This window comes from Andrena cerasifolii, chromosome 9 (genome assembly GCF_050908995.1).
Source record: "Andrena cerasifolii isolate SP2316 chromosome 9, iyAndCera1_principal, whole genome shotgun sequence".
Taxonomy (NCBI): domain Eukaryota; kingdom Metazoa; phylum Arthropoda; class Insecta; order Hymenoptera; family Andrenidae; genus Andrena; species Andrena cerasifolii.
The window spans coordinates 8,590,210-8,616,411 of NC_135126.1; the positions used below are offsets into that span (position 1 = coordinate 8,590,210).

The following is a 26,202-nucleotide window of genomic DNA, read 5'->3' on the forward strand; positions in this document are numbered from 1 at the left end:
ATTTATCGACGCCATCGAGCTCATCCGACGAACGAGGTGACGACAAACAAGCCACGAAGAGAAATGTCAGTTATCGTGATGCAAGTCTCGCAGCGATAACGTGAAAGAAGTTCAGTGACCGATAGGAGGCTTTGGATGAAATAACGATTCGATAGTTCTGAATAAAATCACCGATATCTAGAGCCTTCAAATGGTTGCAATAAAGTGGAAAGGTCAGGCAGTCTATTCAGAAAATTTCTTGAAGTCTCTGTTCAAATGAAATGCTTTATGCACTTCCCATGGACATCCGGACAAAGAATTATAGATTGGCAGATTGAAAAGTTTGTAGGTCCAACATTGTTAGCCTGACAATTTATTTTCACCCAGCCTTCAGGGTGTCTAACGACGAGCTCTATCCACACCTGATTCCCAACCTCTCCGAAGAAAGAAATAAGAAGCGACGAGAAAGAACGGGTCCGTTCGAAGAAACCCCTGCCAGGGATATCGAATTTTTCGCAACGCTGCTGGGCCAGCGAATAAAAACAGCGGTCTCCCGCCGGCGTGCATATGGCAGATAACCAAGGCAAACAAAAACAAGGAAAATCGGCTGTTCGAATCGGTCCACGTCCGCGCAGAAAGTGTTCCGCCTTTTCGCGATTCAGCGCCGCGCTTCGCAGCGCGATATCCATCGGCTGTTGTGGAGCGCTGTATCGATCCAAATTCCAGATTTTATATTCCCGGTCGGAACGGGGAGGGTTTCTATATCTACGCGCGTACAGGTAGAGGCAATAAGGGAGATAACGAATTTCGTTAAATCACGTATCGAATGGCGTCGGTTTTAAATTCCCGAGGAAATAACAGCGGGCTTCGTATCTTGTTTCCACAATTTTTTATTTTCAGATTTCACGGGTCCACAAATTTGGCTACGATATTTTTTTTGGGGATTCTCGCGGTTGGATTCGATGAAAAGGGGAAGCTCGCGATGGACGGCCATGAGTGGCGCGCGCGGGGAAAAGTCTTAATCAATTTATCGCGCGAATGTTCCGCGGATTAAACGACTCCTGGAACGCAATAAACGTTCGGAAAGTTGGAGCGTTTAGTTGGCCGACATACGCGCCGCAAATTGCTCTAATTTCGTTGCCTTTGGAAAATCAATTTCTTTGCTGGACTTCCAGGCGCCAGCAAATTCTGGTTCTCTTTATTGTCTCGGAGGCAATTTCAATTTTTAATTGATTCCACTCGCAACGTTTTTATTAACGTTCTCCGTTTCGATGGGTACTCGATCGAGGGTTGCGTAGAATGGGTGGAGTGAAAATTGACGCGCGAAATGGCAATTGAGTTGAACAGCAAACGGGAATAATTGAACTGATCTGAATAGTTGGATAATGAACTCTAGTTATAGTAAATTTGTTTATTTCATATAATAAGTTCGCTGTTGATTCTAGTATGTATCTGGGTAAATCGATGCCTATAATGAAACTTTAATTACGACGGAGTTAAACATTTGAATTTCGATCCCGAAATTATTCAACTGTGAATTTAATACCTGTATATCCGAAAATAACTTCTCATTTGCAAATATACATTCGGTAGACATCTGTTAATATAATTCGACGCAATGAATGCAATTTATACGCACGCGTTTCAATGCAAATTTATATTCTGCGATACAAACTCTTCGTTTAATAGTAAATAAATTATATCTAATTTGACTGCCCATTGTTAATTAAATTATGGTATAGAAATAACGTATCCTGCACGACCTATTATAGGAAACGTGTTACCTGCTTGAACCTCACCCGCGAACTACGAAAACGCGAGGCGAATCTAGTATCATTATTCGGTAACCGTCCATGAAATCTCATCGATAAATGTATTTCGTTATCAGTGATAGGACGGGGAAGGACTTGCGTTATCAGCAACGGGAACCTGCATCCTACATTACCCACGTTGGAATATTCTCTCTTCCACGCCAGTTGATCGATCAGTGAAAATCTTTACCGACCTCGTGGCGTCGGTACAAGCGCCGACCAGTTCCACTGAAATCTTATCAGTAGTGCAACACTACGATTACCTCCAACATCCAACGAACGAGCGAACCATCGTGGGATCTCATATCGACAGAGAATCTACAAGAAGTGAGAGGCACCTTCTTCTGGTATTCTACCACAGGAACAATTTGTATCAAAGTCGGAGTTTGATGATGTAGTGGGTGAGAAATATATTTAACGAAGGCCTACGTTGAACGCGTAGGATCAGAATTCCAGGAGAAGTTCACAGAAAGTAAAGGAGCGTTAGTTTTTTCTATATCCACGTGGTCAGTTTCCTTCAATACTAATGTTTAAGTTAACTAGTATGAAATCTGGAACCTCCACCTAGATTGTACACAGAAACACTAATGTTTAAGTTAACTAGTATGAAATCTGGAACCTCCACCTAGATTGAGTACAGAAACACTAATGTTTAAGTTAACTAGTATAAAATCTAGAAGCTCCACTAAACTTAAAAAATAAGTTTTCGAAGATTCACTTCTTGATTGAAATGAACTTGCACAAATAGTGTCACGTTTTAATTTCGCGTGCCCTATGGGGTGGGCACCCTTTCAAGAATAAAGTAATTACAATTAAAATAACTGCTGCGATTATATAATTTCATTCTGAAGTGAACATTTCTTTTCACGATGCACTTTTCATCCTTTGTGACAGCAACAAAAAGTGCAACGAGTCTTCCATCCAGCGTGATTCTATTTCCAACAAGATTGAACCGTGGGAGTTTACTTAAATAGGCATCGATTCGACAATGCGCAATGCGTCAATTATTGATTTAATAAATATCGATGTTAGCACGAGCACCCAGTGCATTTCTATTTAACCTAACCACGTCCCTCCAAACGAATCTATTTGTGATGGAAAATGAAAGATCCACACCGCAGAGTAAAGGCGTATGAAAACAACGTAAAGGTCACTAGTTAATTAAGGGTTTATAATCAGAGGTACTAATGGATCGCACAGAGGCAGCGCGAAAAATGCATCAAGATGAAAATTCATCGGAATCGTACGAGAAATTCATTTGCCACTAATTGATTGCTGTTAGACAGACAACGAAGCATATTTTCTAATTGGCAGTACATAATTGGTAGCAGGTACTAATGGGATTTCGAATGGTTCTGGGGCGCATTATGTAATTTAATCGATGCTGCTAAATTAGATGTAGATGGTAATTAGTTACGATGACTTATATAATCAAAACTCGAGTAGCAATTTCAAATCCACAAACAGGAGAGACCCAATATTATTTTCGGCGCCACGCGAAGATGATAGGGTTGCAAAATGATACTCCATAATGCACACACAGACGAATGTGTGTTCCGGTTAAAGAACGGGGTAATTAACAGGGGGTGACAACGGACGGATGCTATTAACCCTAATACAAATAGTCTGGTAATTACATGGTGGGCTTAGAACGTTCGAAGTATGTTGACAGTGGTTCGTTAATAGCAAGTCGACCACTAATTGACAGTTATCCTTTCGCTGATCGAGCGATCTAAGTGTATTAACTGGCAAGGTGGCTCAGTGTCGTTAAAGGTTAGCTATTAATCCATCAATTAAAACTTGTTGGCGGATACTTCCCGAGCTACTAAGGATGTCAGAGGTTTGCCTTGGCAGGAGGTAAATTTAAAGAATCTTTTTGGCAAAGGAATGTAGGTATTGAGCTCTACACCCTTTTAATGGAAATAAATTCTACTTATAGTAATGAAAATTTAATTTAAATATACTCTAATGGTAGCTATTTTAAGCTTCTTGATAATTTTAATCTTTAGCTAGCAACTTCAGGCTAAAATAATTCATTCTGCTCGATGAACTCACTTACGTCTGACCAATTATCGTGATCGTCTACTTGGAGCGATATGTATTCTCGCTGCTTCCTTGAACTTTCGATCAAGTGTGCGAGAAGTTCAACTACTTTGACGAGCGAGGTTAATCTTAAAACAGGATCCGATAAAATATTGCTTACAAAAAAGAAGTAGGACATTTCTCCAAAGTATGTTCCCCCGCAAATTCTCAAAGGAAACAGTACCGGGGGTGTCTGACGAGTTTCTCTTTGAAGTAGCATCACGTGTAAGACGCACTAGTTTGACTTTAGTCGGGACTGAAATTCTGCCTTGCTTGAGACAGAATTTGTTATTCATGAGAATGGAAATGCCGCGAAAGCAGTTATCTCCGAAAGTGCACTGCTCTAAACATAACCACGCAGATTAAGCTACCAGTGCAATTACGATTATTAATGATAAGTCGGGAGAACATTACTTTCGCGTACCGCGAGAACGCGCCAGATACCTAATACCTATCAAACTCGCGTAAATTGCACGATCGACATTTCTGCGCAGTGGCTTGCATCGGTTTTCGCAATATGCAATTCGAACCACTTGGAATTAAACGAAAAATATCGTCGCAGTATTATTACCATTCCATTTAAACCCCATTCAAGAACCTCGTTCCCGGTTACAAGAATTCAGCCTAAGGGAATCTCAAAATTCACCGAATCAAGCTACACACTCTTCCTCGATTAATTTTCCTTTCCCGACTTGAAAAAGTCAACAAACTCCCTGCAGTATGCCCTAGTAGTACTGCAATTCAACCACGAAGTACCAGTACGTAGCTAGATCGTCCAACTCAAGAGTATTGATCAACGAATAACACGATTAAACAGAACTGTTATCCTGCGTCGCGAGAATTCGAGGCAGCCGTGCTATGCACAAAGGAATTAACGTGTATCGTTCCACTCACCCCCGTCTGCACGGCGTAGTAGTTCTTCTGCGGTTTTCGCCAGCAATTCAGCACGTGCGAGGACGAGTCGTCGTGACAGTGCTGCGGGCAGTTCTGGTGTCGTGCGTCCGGTTTGCTGGTGCTAGGTGGATCTGGCCAACGGTCGAGGTTGCTCCAGTACTTTCCCTTTCGTTTCACCGCGTAATATCGGTAAACCACTATCGTCATCGCGACGACCAGGGCCAGGCCTGTGCCGGCAGCTGCCCCGAAGATCGCCGAGGAAATCATTTCCTCTCCGCTCCTCCTCGACACTTCCTGTTTCCCACGCTCTGAATTCTTACTGCCAGTCAGTTGTTCCTTGGTCCGCGGGATCTGGAAAAGGTCGGCTCCATTAGTCGAATAAAGAAGCTCCATAGGCGAGGTCTATTAGATTACGCCTCACTATTTCGTTAAAGCCTTCCTTCTCCCAGGAAACACGGTGACATTATTCTCTGTGGCACTTATGATTTTTATTTTCAAATACGTGGTAATATCCCTGGGAGACGAGAGAGTTGTTTGAGAATCAGAGCTTCGAAGGGGATTTTCTGAATGATAAGTTTTCGTATCTCATTGTATTTTAAGTTGCAGCTGATGTAATATTAAGGTGCCAGAAGCAGAGTTCGGCATTATTCTAAGCAATCTTTATTCGCCATTCTTATTCGTGATCGTTCGAATAAATATTTATTCGAATAGAAAATTATTCGAATAAATATTTATTCGAATAAAAAATTATTCGAGTAAGAATTCATTCGAGTAAAAATTTATTCGAGTAAAAATTTATTCGAGTAAAAATTTATTCGAGTGAAAATTTATTCGAATTGAAATTTATTTGCATAATGCCCAGCTCTGGTCAGAAGGTTCGAATGTTGCATTAGGATCTAAATTAGGTAGAGTTCGGAATGTTAGTGAACTATGATAAGGGAGGATAAGTAGATAGAAATTGGAATTTCTTGTTTAAGAGTTGATAAACGAATCCTGAGATATTTTTTAAATTTCTTAGAGTAGATGGAAGTTGTTTAAAAAAAAATCCAGAAAGAGAAGAGAAACTTTTACAAACTTTCGTACTATTATGAAAATTCGCCCCAAATCCTTTACTTCATTATACCTATACTTCATTCTTCGCCCCGTACGAATACCAGCCGCACGTTTTAATCAGCCAGCAGCGAAGGGAAATGGAAACTGACATGAGTGAAACTGATGAAAAATCCCTACCTTAAAGGTCAAACTTTACTGCCCAGCTTGTGGAATGGGGGACGAGCACATGGAAAACAATGAACGTAGTTTAATACGATCGCGGGCATATATATTTTAGCCGTGCTGTTACGTTACGATCGCGTTTACGAGAGTTCCCAGTACGCAGCCAGACCATTTAACACGAATGCGCGAAAAGGGGCAATTTCAGACGCCCGCCGGGCAACTTCGATGCCGAAGTTACGAACCACGCGTGTTCCGGGATGTTTTCCACTCGTTTCGCAACCGAGAAAACAGACGAACACAACGCAAAAAGAGAGCAACACCACCAATTCGTCTACTTTGTAACAATCATAGAACAAAATATCCTACAAATCGATTTAAACAAAAAAGAAAAAGAAAACGCTTATTTCTTGAAGCTACAGAATATTACCATTCGAAAATATTGCTATGAAAAATGCGTAAGGCTATAGAAAATTCTCGCCAATTTTCTTATGATATATTAACAACAAAATACTCTTTGAATTTAATGGTGCGAAGAAGGCTTTCGTATCAAATGAAAAATAAAGTGTCACTGCAACTTTTTACAATCGCGTTACCTCAAAATTCCATGCAATAAAAGTGCTTTAAATAAACACAGACTTTCTATACGCATGTAAGATCAGCAGCACGTCCATCTTAACCTCCCTAAGGAGACAGTAAAGTATGCTTCCTCTGAAATTACGAAAGACTTCTTCGTGCCGATTGAACCGAAGGAGAGCGAAAGCTACGAGGCATCGATTCGATTATCGCGAATCCTGTGAAACGTGCCCTCCATCACGGCTTCGTTAAGCCCGCCGCTGGAGCCCTACGAAATTGATTGTTCGCTTTGCAAATATAATTCGGTCCGCGCGCGAGAGCCTTGTAATTGTAGCGCGAGAACTTAATTGCTTTGCAAATCAGAGACGATAATAATGACGAAAACGTAATGTCCTCGTTACCGTGTAAATTTCGAGGGGCTGCTCTCGCCCCCGCCAAGTGTCCTATTAAATTTTGACGCGCATCATGCAATTTCCCGGCCGAATGGACCAGTTTCCTCTGCACATCGCAGGCCTGCATCGAGTGCAGGGCGCGTTGAACCCCGCGGCTTGACATCTGGATCTGCGTCATCGTGCGTTCACCATAGATTAATCTATTCAGTTGCTATGGCGATAGCTTGCACACGATTTTAGTTCGGCGCGGGGCCAATTGGCGCGGCGCGGCTATGAAAATGGAAACGAGCGTTCCCCGTCGTCGCGCTAACGAAGAGCATAGGTCTCCCGATGGTACAAATGGAGAAACAACGTCGACTATTTTCACGCCGATTTAAACGGCACAAGCTGGCGGATTTAAACGACCGGGACTCGCTGCTGCGAACAATCTCGCGCGCCTCGGATACGATTTTACATTCCCATCTGCGCGGTGACTTCAACGCGTCAGAATTTCGCGGCCGCGTGTAATAACGGACGCGATGAACGCGACAACCGATACATCGCGATAATAAATGGCTGGCAGCTGATAGCGGCTGGTAATCAGGGGACTCGGGGACGTTACTCTCGTGGGGTCGCAGAAGGGCTGTAAAAATTGAGTTACGCGTGGTGGTTGCCAGAGAAGATGACTAGTCAGTGAACTTGGTTCCCTGGAAATTTGAAGTTGTAGGTAGTTGATGAAAAGTGAATTTAAACACTTGGGGAGATTCCTCTGGCATTCGTCAGCTTTATTCGAAAGGATCTTCGAGTTTAATCTCGGCAACCAAATTTATAATATATTCATATTTAATTATAAGTTTTTTTTTCTTGAACAGGTTATGAAATTGACCAATAATTGTTTCACTGAAAAACAGAGTTGAATTTTGTTTATACTATTTACATTATATTTACAGTTTGTACAATGGTCTTACCTGAAAAACAGAGAAACGGCAATAAAAGTTAATTTTCACCTCTTCTCTGTTCAGTTCATCTAACTTCTTATTAATTTTAATTTATAGTAAGTTAATTACGGATAATCATGGATTGCACATGTGCTCTACTTCCCTATCTCTCTCTAATTTTTTATGCTCAGTCGTAATTGATACGCCACCTGTCAATCATACTCCAAAGCGCACTCAAGTTCAATTAAAGAGGATGTTTTCTCTTTACATATATATATATATTAAAAATACTGAATCTGAATACTGAATGATTTTAGTTGTCCGAATGATAATTATCGGAGCTGTATTGGTTGGATTTTACAAAAAGATTGTGCGCAGCATTATCTCGTAAGCGTTGGCGAGCCAGAGAGCATAAATCACGTTCGAGGCAGTCAAAGGAGATGGTTGGGACGAGAAATGTCGACGAGATCTCGTCTTAATGAAATGCTCCAGGCCTCGTCGGAGGTTGATGGCACAATATCTGGAGATATTACACCTGGGAGGAGACTGGACAAGGAAGAAGAGAGAAATCTGCAGAATGTTCAAAGCAATCACGTCGGAAATTGGTGGGGCAATTTCGACCTATTTTTCGTGAAATTGATACAATTCTTGAAGGGGTCTCTTGACATTCGCATTCTTTTTTATTCCTTTACGAGCTCTATAATCGTAATGTTTCCAAATAGCAATTTCACACCAAGTTTCTCGGCCACCTTCGTTAATGAAAAAGCTACAGAATTAATTTTGCAAGCTTCATATGCAGCATAAAGCAGATGTGCAGTGAAGAAAGTAACCCAGAACCAAGTGTCGAAAATGCCTATGGTGGAGAGAAACGAAGGGAATTATAGAACTGGTATAGTTTTGAATGAGAAACAGGTGAGAAGTTTCAATTGTTATCCTCCAAACGACGGGGATGGCTTATTAAAACTAGAAGACGGATTAGTCGAGCACGATTAATTGACAACGGCTGTGAAAGAATCAGAAATGGCCGCGACTTTCCCGACGGATACCCAGTTATCCACGCGAAATGATTACGCTCCAAGTTTACCGGGACTGCCTTCTGGCGAGGCGAGGCCTGAAACGCGCAAAGTGAGATATATTGATCTGCCGTTCATTACTACTCCTGTTAGCAAGATCCCTCGATCCTAAGCGATCCGCTCCGAAGGCTGGCCTGTTTTCATTTAGCGCGACCCAGCGGTCAGATTAAACACCTAAAGAAATTAAAAATTGCTTGGAGGGAGAATTGATGAGCGCTTACGAATACCATCAGTGCATTCCTGGTAAGATGAAAGGCATTTATCTTAAGGGAGCTGTAATTTCACCTTCTCCTTGACTTAATCTTCCTCTGGGGGGGGGGGGGCAAGATGCTTTTTTTACTGCAATTTTGTTCTTCCAGATTTTTCATTTTCTTACATACCTTTATACAAGTCTGTATTTGTTAAAAATTCTCGTACCAATCTGGCATTATCAATATAAGATTCCAAGAATCACTCACAATTGAACGATCCCATATATTCCTAATGACTTTGAATCAGAAGACTCGAGATTTTCATTGAGACGAAGATACCAGCTGCAGGACCAGCATCCAAGAAATTACGTAAACGTGCCCCAAGGCTGCGTGTGTCTCTGACTGCGGATAGTATAAAATAAAAGGATCCAGAAGGTATCTAAAAGTGACTTTTGATAAATTGAAGACGTTTAATTTCGCGCTCACGTGCCTGCGCGTCTCAATCCCCGATATTCGCTTCCAGGACACGTTGTCGAATCGCTTCGAATTGCCATCGGTCGTCGAATTACTGATCGAGATAACGTCGCCCCTTCCCGCCATCTCTTACGAACAGAATCACTATTTTTCAGCATTTCGATTAACGAAATGAAAGGCAGAGAACGCCAGTGGAAATATTTTGAGGGATCTTGAAGGAAGTTTTATTTATAACTTGCTTCTCGTTCCAAGTCTCATTCGATCCGTGAGTCTTGAAATGACAAAGTCACCATTCCATAATTATGAATCCTGTAGCTGTATTTTTGTGCGAATCGCTGGAAATTTCCGTCAGAACGAAACGTCGTCTCGTTCTAAATTTTCGTTCCAACTCATTAATGAAAAGTATACCTACGATTCAGCAGCGAAGCTGCTCGAAGCCTCTTACGGCTACAAAAGCCAAAGTTTTAAGTGTAAAGTTCGACGCTTAAAAGTTCGGACTGTCCATGGCCTGACGTTCAAGACTCGAGTAGAGAATTACGAGTTTTTAATTCGACTATCATCGGCCACGTTCTGATAAACTGTCATCGTGACGGTGGAAACTCAACGGCGATAAGGAACGAATTCTGCAAGAAAGCTTTTAACGGAGTTATTCCAAGATGTAGTTCGAACGAATTTGAGAAACACTGAACCAGTTGGATCGAACGGATAAAATAGGGGAGAGTCACGAACGACTGAATATTATTCCTTCCAACAGCGATAATGCCAGGGCTAGCCCAAGAAATCCTCTTATCTTCGTATCTTCCGATCCCTATCCCTTTCTCGAGAGTTTACTGATCCTACATTTTGATTTTCAGTCACGTCGCGAGCACGCAAACAATCGATGCTTCCTTCTAAGTAGTTCCCGCGAGTGCAAAGTTCCGCGATTGTGATCCAAGTAGCGGAATTACATACTTTGAAAAAGGCGACCAGGAAACGTTAATACTCTGAATATTCAATGGCAAAGTGGTGTGGGGGAAAGGTAAAGTGAGATGGTAAGAATTTTATCTTCGCGTCGCTCCCAGGTATTATAAGAAATGAAAAATCTCATATTACCCCAACAAAAGCAATTTATGAAGCTACTAGGATATCACCTGACCTCTAGTGGCTATTTTTTAAGCAATTATATGGCTCCAGGTCTCTCATATATTTTTTAAAATCCCGCCCCCTTTTCGGCAGTATGTATGTCACAGAAGCTATCACACTTCGCAGGCTCGCGTTTCTTTGAAGAATTTTTTTAATCTACCCCACGCTGTGATAAATCCGTAAGAACGAAAAGTTTCGCTCTACTTTGAGGAACAATTCTTTCGTAAGCGTCGGTGCTTCTATTCCCAGTGGCATAACCGTGGAACACACTGTACACCGAACTCGTGGGTGGAGCTTCGAAGAGAAACGAAGGCGCTACACCCCGCATCTATCGCGAAAAACTTGCGCCAGTGGATTTAGGAATACCTGCGTATTGGACCGCGCCGTGTAAGCGGAAGAGGTGCGTGCAAATCCGGAAGATTCCTCTGTGGAGTCAGCGAAATAAAAGTGCTCCAAGGGGACTCTAACTTTGAAGTCACTCGAATCCATCGGTAGCACGAGTTTGTGGAAGCTTTCACTGAGAAACCAATCGATTGGGATAAATAGAGTATGGGATTTCGAGTGGATCTGTACAGAGTGGTAATAATGTAAAGGATTTCATTGTAGGCATCGGCGCATGCGGCAACTCTCCTTAGTTCCATTCGCATGACGAGGAAGTTCCTTTCAATCATTTTTCTCAATGAGAAAATCTTATTTCACACGATGCGATGGGGCTTAAGGGGAGGTTCCGGTGTAAAAATCGATTTTTTTTTTTTCGAATATTTAACCTATTAGGGATATATGTTTAAAAGGATATTTTGAAATTCATAAAATTTCCAAAGTTATAAGCATTTGAGTAGCGGCAAATGCGGTAACAACCGGCCACTTGGCGCTGATGTAAAACTTTAAACGCGTTTTTCTCGAAACAGTGTTCTGAAAATCGGTGGGACCTGTATCTCCAAAAGTTATTACCCGATTCGACTGAAACCTTGTTCATTTTGAAGAATATACTTCTAGCTAGGGGGGAAACCAGAAAAAATTAAAAAAATTGAAAATTTATAAATTATAAAGGCGTTGAAAGGACGAAAAATATAGTGAAAAGGTGATTTCAAACTTCAAGTGTCGTTATTTTCTAAGAAATGTCATTTTTGTAATTTTTTCTGCTTTCCCCCTAGCCAGAAGTATATTCTTCAAAATAAAAAAGTTTCAGTCGAATCGGATAATAACTTTTGAAGATACAGGTCCCACCGATTTGGATGAATTTTTTTACGCCTCGAATTTAACGACTCCTCAGTGCGGTCTGCAAAGATTAATTATAAAACAAAAAATATATTTCTATAACTTAAAACATCGTTAATACAATGCAAAAAGTTCCATTAAATTATATATAGTAGTTTTCCTTTAATTAATTCCTAAAGATCACCTATTTCGATGGACTCTAGACCGGAACCTCCCCTTAAATTGGTATCCGCGGGTATCAGGCAACCCTGGCAGAAGATCGTAGGGAATTAAACAGAAACGTGTTTCTTGAGTGACACTCCCAATTTACTTCCCCATGATTTCAGTAACATCAGGTTCGCTGTCGAGCATTCGAAAGCTTCTCGATTTTCCGCTGACGTAATCGCAGAAGTTACAGAGTAACGATTAGGTACCTTGTCACACCGATGCAGCGTGTGAGAAGAATGGTGAGTACCTATATGTTACCCGTAATTTCTACGCGCGCACATGGAATTCATCAAATATTTGCGAACTGGCAAGTGTTGGAATGCTGGAGGTGTAAGCTCCTTGTGTATGGTTAAAACTGTGGGAACAGAGACTGGTGTTCTCATCAAGCCTCCAAGTGGAAGTACTACGGTGACCTTGTAATTAATGGCTACTGTACAAGCAACGGAATTGCTTTTCGCCCGGGATATGCCAGAGTTTAGCAGACCCTGTCTTAAATGTGAGGATGTTGGAAAATACTCAGACTCGTATACAACAAAAATTAGATATTAATTCAATTGTTATAAGATGGCGTTTTACTCTATCTCATAAGACAGCTTTCGATCTACCTAATTTTCCAGTTGAATAGATATACATACACAGTAGGTGAACAATATCAGTTTCCCCTAAATGCCTGAAAACTGCAAAGCTACTATATTTCTCATTCATTCGCAAAGGCGTCACTTTAATGCTGCTGACGTAACAAGACTCCTCAAAATCCTTTAAAAATCGAGCGATGCCAATCATCTTATCTATCTCGAGCAAAGATGGTAGGTAGAAGGGATATAAAGTTTTATAACAACTGCCGTAAAAGCGCCGTAAAAGATTTTACTGATTCTTTAACGATTGCCTGGAAATCCTTGCCGAGGACGAGGAAACTTAACTCAGCGAGCAGAAGGGGAAGTCCTCGAGTAGGTAGTTCAGAACTTTCATTCTGGTCATCAGTAATCAAATGTTACGATGAATTACGTCGACCTTTCCATCGCGTTGTCGACCTTTCCCATTGTCACCAAGCTGCGGTGAAAAATATTTCCAAGATTTCACAGCAGTTTTTTCCCTCAGACTAGTGTGTTCTAAATTAGCGTGTGCGTTTAGCTACAAGTGGCAGTCTACTGGCTAGATCGAGAATCTATATCCACGTAGTCGCTACCCTTCGAACTTCATCAGCACCTGAGCAGACGGCCGCTTGCTCAGGCTGACACATCTGCTGCCGAAGTGCATTAATTGATTTAGCTTCTACGCCGCAGCGTAACGTCCCTGCCGCCACGGTCGCCTTGTCGCCAAAATTCGCTGGCACCTGTTCGCGAGCCCGTTGATTCGCGGACAAACACGGGTTAATTCGATTTTTGCGCCGAGTGTGACGCGTAATCGTCGTCATTATTACGTCCCACTCACCATCGCTCGTGATACTATCATGGAACTTGTACTGACTCGCTTTAATCGAGTTCCATTCTTTTTACGAACATGAGATTTAAATATAACGCATTAGAGATTTAAATATAAACTAATCAGAAGTAATGTTAGGCCGTGAAAATAAGAGCCGCAAATTCTAAGAATAAAATTGTCTATAATAGTAAGTCACGAAGAAATTTCTGAGTTGCTGTACATTTCCGACTTGGCAAAGTTCCACTTTGGCGAAGTGGTGAATTGAAAGAGGACGATTCTGGTGCTTCTAAATTTGTTTTTCGACTGGAAAATTTACTTACACCGGGCGGTAGTTGGTTGCTGGTGGCATCCCAGTGATTTCATTGCTGAAGTGTGTAAGTGGATTTACAGCCTCGGTGCCAACACCTTTTAGCAACTTTTACTACCGACAGGATTATCTGCTTAACTGCGCTGTAATTGAATAGCACGGTTTCGCGTGTAGCTAGAGTGTGCGCACGTGTGAAACAGAAATAGGGTGCAGCGGTGAGTTCTGAATAGAGGGAGCGAATTTGAAAACGAGCAAGAATTTCGGGCCGCGGACGACTTCTGCTGTTTCCAATACGATGGAATTATCTCATTAACAACGTCGTGCCTCGGCCCAGCGCTTCAAAATTACAATCCAATTTGTGTGAGTCTCCTTTTAATGAGCGAGATTGAGGTTACTCCACTGGAGGCTTCACATATATAGCGACTCGTAACAGCTTTCTTACGAGTCGCTATATTTCAGACTCAATACGTAAAAACGCGTTAAAGTGCAGATTGATCGCTTCTCTAGAAGCCAAAGAGTTGAACGAATAGCGTCATCAAGATCCTAAAAAAATTAAATATGACTAAATCAGTAGTCGTAGTATTTACTCCCAAAAATAATTTTGCTTCCTTCTTTGTTATTTTCCCATGAATAATTATGTGGTTGGTCTCTGACAACGACGAAAACCATTTCTCATGACTTCAGTTTTCCACCCAATTTTCAGCAAATATTGTCTTAAAGCAAATATCCACCAGTTTTCCTAAATCAGCATAAAATTCTCAACATATTCCGTTTATTCTGATAAAACAAATACCAGTGTTAGTTTTAATAGCCATTTTACGTTAAGTCGATCGACAGTCCCCTGCAATTATTACAATAGGAGATGAAATTTGATGGAAATCAGTGGGTCGCGACAAAAGTCACAATTGATTCACCCCCGAAATATTCACTCGAAAACACGATCACCAGAATTTCACAGGCACGCTCCACCCTGGCCATCGGTGCAGCTTTAATTTGTTTACTCGCTGAACCAAGCGCTTGATCCGCGTCCGACAGCCTCCGGGAACAACCATGGGGGATTAGTCGATCCGAGTACACTCGAACACAGCGAAAGGAGGAGAAGACGCGTAGCAACACAGTACATAGGAAGATAAATTGAAAGAGGTGCAGAATCGGATCTGGGAAATCGAAAGAAAATTTCCAGCAATAACCAGAGTGCACGCGGAGAGAATGACGGCTGATGATCGAGATATCCCTCCAAACCGCTTCGTTCACTCGAAAGCTACCCGCGGGTAATCGAATAAAGAGGAACTTCGAAAACTCCAAAGTTCGTCAATCCTCCGATCGTAATTGCCCTGCAGATGGAATTAGAAGTTGCAGCCGGCACTTAACGATATTAGCGACGAGGCTCCGCCGCGGGATTGCTTTCCCGTGAAAACGTGTGACACGAAGGAAACGGGAGCGCAGCGAATCCGATTTCGATCGGAGCCTCGAGTGAAGGAGTTGACGAAAAAGCGAGGTATTGGCGGCGCGGTGATTCGGTAAATTTAATCAACCAACGATATCGCGCGCGGCAGCGTGCTAGCCATAGCGGTGCATCGGACACGAGCGTTTCCACGGAATACGAATTAATTGAGGCTGCGATATTTCGTGGACGATGCTGGCACGAACCACGCGGAATTAGTGGACACGCGGCGTAGGCGCTAGCAGGCGTGTGTGGGACGGATGTGTCGAATGTTCGTTAATCTGTCACTGGGCTCTCAATTAGCGCGCGTCGTGTAATTAGCCCGAAAAACTAGACACAAATAATTCTGGAAAATCGGAGGTGGGATGATTGAGCTGGTTGCAGCTCAAATTGAAATTTCTTTTTTATAACAAGCGATAGATGCCCTTTACATGCATAGTGTACTTTTATATCTAAAATTTAAACAGAAATTTCATTCTTCTCTGGAAAAAATCTCTCACCGAAGTGATTTTATTTAGATTTCAACTGGATTTTCGGAGCATGCTGGCCAGAGGTATTTTTACGCGACACATTTTATATAGCACACTTTTCTAGAGCGCCTGGTGGAGCCAGGCAGAGATGGACAAACAATTATTTGAAATAAAAATTTGTGTACGGAATTATTATTTCAAATAATTCTTTACCCATCTCTGGAGTCAGGTAATGACGCTCAGATGTCGAGGGAAACGTTTGCACAGTGATATTTAAGAGTATGAGGCGAAAAGAAATTGTGTGATGTACGGGAGACGATAGTTGAAAGCCAAGAGACAACGTTTGATATTTTCTCTGAATCCTGAGTAGAGAAGCCACTGGGTCTGTTAATTTTCCTTCTTATTATTCAAGTCTGTATCTGCGTGCTTTCGACGACATTATTGACGATGTTAATCAAACCCCGTGTCCCGTTTTACTAGGAATTAATTAAAAGTATAAATAGTCGAATCGATGGACTGCTATCGATTGCGAGCTCTTAAGTCTAATTAATGCTTGCTGCTGGCGACGCACCCCTGGATTACTGAACAATGAATACGCGCACCGAATTATGTCGAACAATCTGAAGCTGCATGGAAAGCTGCACTCCGCGTTTTCCTGTGTAATACAGACTTGTCGATACTATCATCCTGTAGCGTGCATCGACAGCGTTTCAGAGATCCTAACATCTCAATGGCTTGAGAGAACCATGACTTGCGACTTCAGTTTAATCTGGTATACTACAAGTGTAACGAATTCCTATGAAACTAATTAGTATGCTATCTACAGGTTGTAATTCCTGCTGGTATTACAAACACCCAGCCGCATATTAGTTGTAAGAGTACGTATGCCAGAGGCCGGAGACTAATTAGTCTAATAAAAGTTTCGTTTCCTATAATGGTGCTTCCCAGAGCCGTGCAAGAGGTAACCACGGGGTGTAACAATGAATCGAAAATGTGGAATAGAATTTGTTTCGTAGAAAACTTTGTTCTTGAGAAAATTCGTTTTTGCAGATGCAAGTAACTAGCCAAGTGTTTTTATTGTAACTTTGCAAATCCTCCTGCATCTTTTTTAATCCTACATCTAACTTCACACATACCAGCATAAAGAAAATTTATTTATAGGCACCCACAAACTCAGCCAGTTAGACAAAGCACAGAACACAGTGGTTCAATTAATAAACCATCTTTATAGATTATATCCTCGCCCTGGGCACCACCATCCCGTGTCCCCCCGCAATTAGCATAAATTACTTCGCGTTATTAATCTACGCGACATCAATCGTTACCTCGAAAAGGCGATACAGTGTGCAGTCGATAACGAACAATTGCCAACACGGCGGTCGTCGCCGGGGGTGTCTATCTATTTCTGTCTGGTCGGCTAATTCATCGAATAAACCCTGCAAGTGGTTTCCAACAGGCCATCGATCACAGACGGATCGCTCTATTAGCGGCTAATTAAGCCTATCAACTAGTTGGCCCGATAACTTCTCGGCATCCGGGAATTTGCCATTTAAGTGTGCCCACGTCGATCCAATATTCGTTAGCTCGGTGACCATGACCGTGGGCTAGATCCCCCTTTGGTAACTCCCCCGGCACCATAATCAAATTTTACACTCAATCCCAGCGTTCCAAGCGCACGAACAAACTAAATAACCTTCGATCTGATTCGAAAATCAAGCGTGTAGCGAGCCGTGGCGATCCACGTGTCCTTTCCACCCGTCTTCCGTCTGCGTGCACAAACGGAGGGTGAAATTCAGTTGAAACTACCCCTTCGTCGTGCAGTCGGTTCTCGTGCAAGTAACGAACCGAGGTAATTGAAAAATTAGACGCCAGCGAAGCTGCAACCGTCGTTCCCAGGCAAGGAATAAGCGGCATTAATTCCCATGACGTTGTTCACCGCGACTTTTCCCTTCATCCATTTCGGCGGGTTTGCAAGAACGCCGCGCGATCCGACGTCGTCAACCGGCGTGGGCGGAGACAGCTTCGTTTACTACGATTCTTGAATAACAATCAGCCGCTGGCGGGTAAACAAACGTGGCTGCGGTAAATTGACGACGAATACTGGAAACCTCGCTCTCGGAGCGTGCGAATCAAGACTCTACGTTGCGTTTGATGTTTTAGCATTTAGCGTTTCATAGTTGCTAGGATACCTGATTGAAGACATTTCTTGGAAGGAAAATTTCTGACGATGAGGAGCACTAAATTAATATTTCATACTGTACATGTCTCTATAGAAATAGTATTTTAAATGTCCCTATGTTTCTGGTGGTGTAAAAGTATTCAATCAGTGTTTTATCTACTGGGGTAAATGGTAAGATGTTGGGAGAGCGAGCTTCATCTTACACGTTAACAGAAGTTCAAGGACATAGGCATTGATTGCAAAAGTTTTAGATGAGGATGGATAGTTGTGAAGTGTAAGGAATGGAGGAGATACAACGGATTAGAGGTGATTGATTAAAGCTTAATAGAAAGGGTATACGAAGTTGAATATAGTTGAGAGTGTAACGAATATCCCAGATAATTTTCGAAGCTTTCCTTTGTGTTAAACGAACAGTTGTTTCAGACAGGAGTTTGATTATATTGTCCAGTTCCATTAAAAAAAAGAGAGAAAATCTTCGTAGCCCCTGAAGAAATGAAAATTACAGAAACTAGACACTCGAAGTGTTAACTTTTTATTCAGGACGATTTGCAAAGAAAAGCCTGTACAATTTGTGATAATGCGATAGGGTGGATGCACCATTTGTGGCCACTTTAAGGTATTGTACCAGTTTTGGTCACTTCTTAAAAAATATAATATTTTTCCCTGTAAGCAATAAATGTAACCATATATTTCCGGCGGTAAACTAAACAAAATATTTATGGTGTGAAATTCTCCACATAATAATGGTCTGCAAAAAATTTAAAAATAAAATAATTATGCACATGGCCAAAAACAGTGCAATGACCACAAACGGTACATCTACTCTAACTTGTATAGGCAAAAATATAATAATAATGAATGTGTCAGGGCAGAGTTCAAGTCGTACCAATAAAAGTGCAGGTGGGTTAAATAACGTATCAAAAGGATTACAGGAGGGGTAGCAATAAGTAGTGTACGCCGTACATTTTGCTCAAGGGAAAGTTTCGAGAAATTGGATCGGCTTCCCAACTACCTTTCACCCAAAAGGAAGTACAGGAGGGTCTATAATGAGGGCCAGGGGGAAGCTCTCCGGATAAGGATTACTCCAGAAATAAGAAAACGGTTTCTGCCAACCCCTGTTCGTTGCGTATCGATTCAAAACCTAGATAAATAACGCGCAATAAAAGTGTTCTTCGACGTAACCGCAAAGAAAGACGAAAGAATTTATCGATCAAGGGATTAACTATTTAAATCTAAGTTGCCTGCACGAAATAAAATTCTATCCTTTCATGCACCACTCTGAATAAAAAATTGTGAATTGGCAGAGTGCTCGTTAATTAATGTCAACCAATGTCGAACGTTCACTTGTGTTGTTGTCGCACATTATTATTAATGCACACATTGGGTTGATTTTGTATTGTGTTTGTCGAACGAAAAACAGAGGTTTACCGCAAGCTGACGTATCGATGTGATAGCAGTAATTAATTACTGCGCAATTTTTGGTAGAACGAGAACATATGTGCACTACTTTTTGAGCAGATGAATTTGATAAGTATATTAATTTTAGAAGAAGTAAACAAGATCCGGATATTATTGGTAGGGGAGGCCGGGGCTAAAAGTTCCGATTTCGATAAACCATAAAAATGACTGGAAAATAATGTAGTTATTCTCTTCACTATTGACTAATTTCTTGTTAAATTTATTATATCTTCTGATTTTACGCTTGTGTTTAATATATTGTAATAGGTTTCCCATAGAAAGTAATTTATTTGTGGCTGATCGAAGCGGAACTTCTTACCCCTACATGGGGCAAGTTGTTATCGCATTGGGGTAAGTTGTTACTATGATATAAGAGTTGCCTTTTAATGAAATATTTCATTTTCTAATGAAATAAAGCAGAATTTTATTAATAATGGTTATTTATGAAGGTTCGGACCAACAAAAATGTAATATCTTTAAAAGAAAACCAAAAGCGACAGTTTTTATTTATCTTTACGCATAACTTCGATCGAAGTCGTGTCCCTTTCCGCCTTTCATTCATATGTTCGCATCTTAAAGCACAGCGGAAACAATTTATACATTTGCGGTAGGTCTGTGACGATAGCACCCCCAAATTCGAATTTTTGGAAAAACTCAACGGCATTCGTTTGTCCATCGTTTGCCCACGTTTGCCCATAAAAAATTTTTTTTTGCCCACCCTCCAAAAAAAGTTATGAACAAAATAAAAAATTTGTCTTCATCACTCACGATGAATTCATTTCAATTTTTTAAAAGAAGGATACGAATATACCCGATCTGGCCACGTTTGCCCACTCTCAGATTTCATTTGCCCACCCTCCAGAATTTAAATAAAAAATAAAAACCGCGAAAACATGGGTATAGATGAAGCGATCGCGTTAAAGTTCGATTATTCTCGAAAATATTATCAAAATCGTTCTTTCAACAGTGCAATTCGTTAGTTTAGATGTAGAAGAGATTTGCCCATCCATTAATTTCGTATGCCCACCCTTCAGAATCGAATTATTAATGAAGATAGCCAAGAAGTGCGGTACCCGTTGAAGCGATCGCGTTAAAGTTCGATTTTTCTGGAAAATATTATCAAAATCGTTCTTTCAACGATGCAGTCCGTTAATTTAGATATAGAAGAGATTTGCCCATGCATTAATTTCATATGTCCACCCTCCAGAATCGAATTATTAATAAAGATAGCCAAGAAGTGCGGTACCTGTTGAACCAAATACCTTTCCGTTCGTTTTTTTTCCGAATGAATTATCAAAATCGATTGTACTCACCGTAGAGGTTGAAGGTGTTTGGTGACATGTTATCCAAAAAATGTTGCACACACTTCTTTTTCACTTTATTGGAACGACACTTAAATTTGTATCGCTCATCGAACACTTCACACTTTTCACACATCTGCAGCATGTGCAGAATAACACCAGAGTGGTTTTCTAGTCATTTTTCACTAATTACCGCAATGATATCGCACAACGGAAAATAATATAATCTCACAGTTACTTCACAAACCGTAAATGAATGCACGGTCTTGCAAGAGTTGCGTCCGAACTCTGTAGACCGACTGACTTTCGTGCGTCGTTGGAAGGAATTCGAGGGTATCGCAGACATCTGTTTACGTTTCGGCACGTTCGATGACGACACGCAGCGTTGATACCCTAAAGGGTAGCAGCGCCGAGTGCCACTGCCGAAACGTAAACAGATGTCTGCGATACACTCGAATTCTTTCCAACGACGCACTTCTTGGCTACCTTTATTAATAATTCGATTCTGGAGGGTGGGCATACGAAATTAATGCATGGGCAAATCTCTTTTACATCTAAACTAATGAACTGCATCGTTGAAAGAACGATTTCGATAATATTTTCCAGAAAAATCGAACTTTAACGCGATCGCTTCAACGGGTACCGCACTTCTTGGCTATCTTTATTAATAATTCGATTCTGGAGGGTGGACATACGAAATTAATGCATGGGCAAATCTCTTCTACATCTAAACTAACGGACTGCATCGTTGAAAGACCGATTTTGATAATATTTTCTAGAAAAATCGAACTTTAACGCGATCGCTTCACCTGTACCCTTCTTTTCGAGGTTTTTATTTTTTATTTAAATTCTGGAGGGTGGGCAAATGAAATCTGAAAGTGGGCAAACGTGGCCAGGTCGGGTATATTCGTATCCTTCTTTTAAAAAATTGAAATGCATTCATCGTGGGTGATGAAGACAAATTTTTTATTTTGTTCATAACTTTTTTTGGAGGGTGGGCAAAAAAAATTTTGTTATGGGCAAACATGGGCATACGATGAACAAACGAATGCAGTTGAGTTTTTTTAAAAAATCGAATTTGGGGGTGCTATCTTCACAGACCTATTTGCGGCGGGGCAAGTTTTTACGGTAACAACGTGCCCCAAGTCACGGTAACAACTAGCCCCTACCGACACATGTAGCAATTTCAAAGACTATTCTGCTTATACATGTATTCAAACGATAAACACTATTACACCATGTTCTTAAATGTCATTTGATCCATAAGAACGATTCAATCTATAATATCGACGTTAAATAATTGAAATAGACCAAAAAGTAATGATAGAAAAATTTTTACTTATCTGGTACGCGACTAATAGCTCCTTGCTTACAACCACACAATTCGCTGTCGCGGACGCTATTATAGTGGGCGACAGAGTGGCGTGATCAACTCACACGGAAAAAATAATTTAAAGTACAACGCTCTTTTTATTTTGAAGATAGAGCCGTCGGAGCAACTTACCCCCGGAACTTTTAGCCCCGGTCTCCCCTACTATAAACGCGACATTGAATGTAGTAGCAAGAATATCTGAAAGGGCGAACATGGATTTGAGCTTGTCTGTTAATGATAGCTCGTATCCACTGCGTTGCGCATTTCAAACGTCATTACCATGGGAACGGATGCCACTGGCAAATGACACAGAGAGCTGGTTACGTCGTGCTCGAGCAGAAGAGACTGTTGACTTCGTGGCTCCTGCAGATGCAGAACATGAAATCCCTCAATGAAATATTTTTTACGTCTCCACCTACTAACTTCTTCCTATGAAGTTATAATGATTCTCCCTACCTTCATCAATCACCACGCGCCCGCCGTTTTCTTAATTCAAAGCAATTCCCAAGACACATCCAGTTATAAAGAAAAATGGAACACCTCTTGTACTTAATCGAAAAGTTTGCTCTCATCGCGGAAATTTCTTCTCCGCGGAACCAAACACTGTTATCCCCCGGTTCTGTGAAGGGGAGAGAATCGTCGGCACGAAATGGTGGAAAAACAACACCCCTTCATCAATCTCCATACCTACAGGAAGACACCGCGAAGAAAATACAGTGTACTAAAATAGAATCTAAAACAAACAACACCGTGGTATGGAATCCTTAATTTATGAACTCCCCAAAGCATAAACTCGAACTCGCTGAAAAAATAATTATCGATCTATAGATCCTGCAACTCACCCCCTACTATTACCAATTACAAACTACCCATTGGAACAGCGAAACATTAGGTAATTAGGGAGGTTCTTGGTCACTGAAATTTCATCGATCCCCAGACCTATTAACACCCCTGTTAATAATAGTTTAATCCCCATCGAGATAGTCGTTTACTTGTTGATTATGCAATATTGCTGCGAGAACTTCAGACGAACGTATCGTTTCTGGGGAACAGATCAGGAATCGATTTGTCATTTACAGCATCGCCATTAACAACGACAAGGTTGCGGCCATGGTGAAGTACCGTCCACGTGGACGAATCTCACCGCAACGATTGATTTCCAATGCACCGACCACCGTTAAAGGTGTTAGCAGTGGCATTAATGGGCCTAGCATCTGGACCCTGGGTTCGTTCGGATCCCTCCCACCGTGGATTAATTCCCGGCGGTGCGTTCGCTAATTAGCGGACTGATAACGATATCGCTCAAGTGCAAATACACGCGACAAAGGGATCGAATCCCAGGCCAATTCCGGGTAAAAAGCACGCGATTTTAATTGAAATGCCAAGCAGGCACACATGCCTGCTACCTTTTTCAATGAAAATCGCGGAGATTAATTTCACGGGAAATCAGGCTTGTCGCGAATTGTTTTCGACAATTTCTGGATGCATTTTCGATCGGACAATTTATTTTTTTATTTCCGCGGTTCCGTTTGCTCGACTTCGCGTGGCTGGCACGTTTAATTCAAACGGGCAAATTGTCAGGGTGTCGGTGGTAAATGCAGTCAACGAAATTTTCGTTCCATTCGACGGAAAATGGAAACGTAGCACGCTAGACGGCGGCGGCGCTCTGTCGCTTCGACAGCCGCGAACTTCGGTGTTCGTAATTACTAGGAAACGGTGTTTTAGAGAACTTCCTATGCCTGCGTGTCTTTAATGTTTCACTTGCCCCTTCTGCTACCTCTGTATAATCTCTTTAGATCTAGACGGTGCTACTTGCGAATTCATCCGAATACGAACACGAGTCAACTCGCTCGTTATACGAATCGGTAATACCTAGACGTTGAAGCGTTGGCACTTGTTCATATAAATTTCCGTTGGAACACATCGTCAAACGCTATTCGTGGTGTGTGTGTTATTACATCGGTGCACATGAAATTGCCGTGTCGTGTAAGAAAGGTGGTACGAAAATATTTCTTCCGTTTCACACATTTCATTTATTTATTCTTTTCAGTTTCTGCGATATTTCTCGAGTCGTAAGCCAGCGCTAGCAATACAATTGTTATTGTATTCTCGCCATAAACAGAGGAGCTTTCACGCTTTTAATTTTACTTGATATGCACTGATATTATGTAAATTAGTCATCCATTATTTCATGGCCATTCTACTGCGCAGTAATCTAGTCTCCCTTTAAAGGAGGAGAAGGAAAACTTGAAATTTCCCCAGAACGAAAGAAGTGAGTTTCGTTGTGTCTCCCCGAATGGATTGGTTAAATCATTGTGTGGCAACCGAGGAAAAAGGGAAAAATAATTTGTCACCTACGTGCCGTACAAGCCCCCACACCATTTGTCAAATGTTGGCAGTTCCCAAATCAATTTGCCACCGTTGAGGAGTGGCTGTTTTTTAAGGGAAATCGATACGACGGGAAGCATTCAACCGCAAATGCCAATCAGAAATTTTTTCCAATAGCCCTCAATGAAACGTACGTCAGCTCGAATCGCGTGGCTTTGAAATATGGAAACAGTTAATTGCGCCGCGTACTTAATTTCGTTTAAATCCATCGATTTATTTGCTCCAGTTATTTTCCAAATAAATCTGCTCCGAACTACAGACGACGTACGATGCTGTTTTATACCTTCAAGGAACAGAAGCCGAGCTTTTTCTACCGCATACGTGCGCCAAATACAGAATATGTATGTACGTACACGGGAAATAATGTGAAAATGTAAAGTATCACTTAAAAACTAGTCGTCGTAGTCCAAACACAGGTTTATGAAGAACTCCCTCATGGAGAACGGATATGCACATAAAGTTCGTCTGTCTACAATGGATCTTGATGGGAAATATCGATTCGACGAGGAACCTGCGAGAGCATGCTCTTCCAGGTCACATGATCGAGCAATTTATAGCACAGAGGGAAGATATTCCTTGTTTGTGAATGTCGAAATACCCCTTCAATCTTTACTTCAGAACTTGTTACTCATCGACCAAGTCAGCCAATCTATGCTCGATTCTGTTCGAACTTCTTCGCGCAATTCATTCGTTCAGGGATTACATCCCGCCAAAGGTACTCGCGCTTCTTTTCTAACGCCCCACATTCCACTTTCTCAGAGATGTGCCTCCGGTGAATTTGCAAATTCCAAAGCAATTAAAAGTACTGCCAGTAGTAGGTTCGATTCTGATTACATTCGTGATTACATTCGTTACATTCTTACTGTCTTTTAAATGGCCAGGGTCCGAAGGGACTTTCCATTAATCTCGCTCAACCTGCGACCGTTCGATAACTCCTCGCGGGGCACCATCCCCAATTTATCCAATATCGGGCGCTCTGAAGGGGTTCCTTATTAAAACCGCTCGGAACTGCTCTATTCCAACCATGGTATAACGAAAGTTCCACCAATATACTGTCTCTTTTTTTTCTAAACAAAGAGGCTCTTCATGCGAGCCGAGCGCCCTTTCATTTCTCACGAAAGAATCGAACTGCGGGGCTGGCATAAACGCGAAGATAGAAATGAAGCCGCAGCCTATTGCGATCCGAGCTTTCAGCGGCATCGACCTGGCTGGCAACTACGGGGTTGGGTTACAATCGAAGAATCGTTTGCATAAGATAGAGTTACCCGGAGTGGAAGAGATTGACCCAACATCGCTATTCTTCGCAGAAGCTCTAGCTCTGATGAATACTACTTTTCAGCCGTGCCTTCGGGTATTGCGATCATCGTTTCTCCCTTGTATCTCGTCCGGGGTGGTTCTAGCAACGTGTGCAGTCTTCTTCTAACGATGAGTTAAAATAAGAGAAATACGATATCAACTGATTCTACTGTATGAAATATAAAGTTACTTAATTCAAAAAATTCTGAAACTTTGTGAATATGTAGGGGATTTCCTCCTGGTTACAACGCAATTTTTGTTCACTGCCCAAATTCACTCGAAGAGGGCGCAATTAGTCCCTGAAAATTCAGCTATTTTCCGATTTTGTGCTGTAACTAGGGAAGTGTAAGAGATAAAGAAAAAGTTTCAAGACAAAAGTTACTTCTTTTAATTAGATCTATCGTTTGGTAAAAAAAT

At 41.4% G+C, this 26,202-nt stretch overlaps 1 protein-coding gene across 5 annotated transcripts in view; it reads right to left on the bottom strand.

Annotated features, from left to right (window-relative positions):
• The window catches only part of Sytbeta (Synaptotagmin beta), a 155,361-nt gene that overhangs the window by 54,800 nt on the left and 74,359 nt on the right, over window positions 1–26,202 (bottom strand). For all 5 annotated transcript variants that reach the window (XM_076819632.1, XM_076819631.1, XM_076819634.1 and 2 more), the window contains one exon: window positions 4,767–5,117. In XM_076819632.1, coding sequence (XP_076675747.1) covers window positions 4,767–5,033 — 267 coding nt within the window. In that variant the 5' untranslated portion in view covers window positions 5,034–5,117. The remainder of the gene's footprint in view (window positions 1–4,766; window positions 5,118–26,202) is intronic.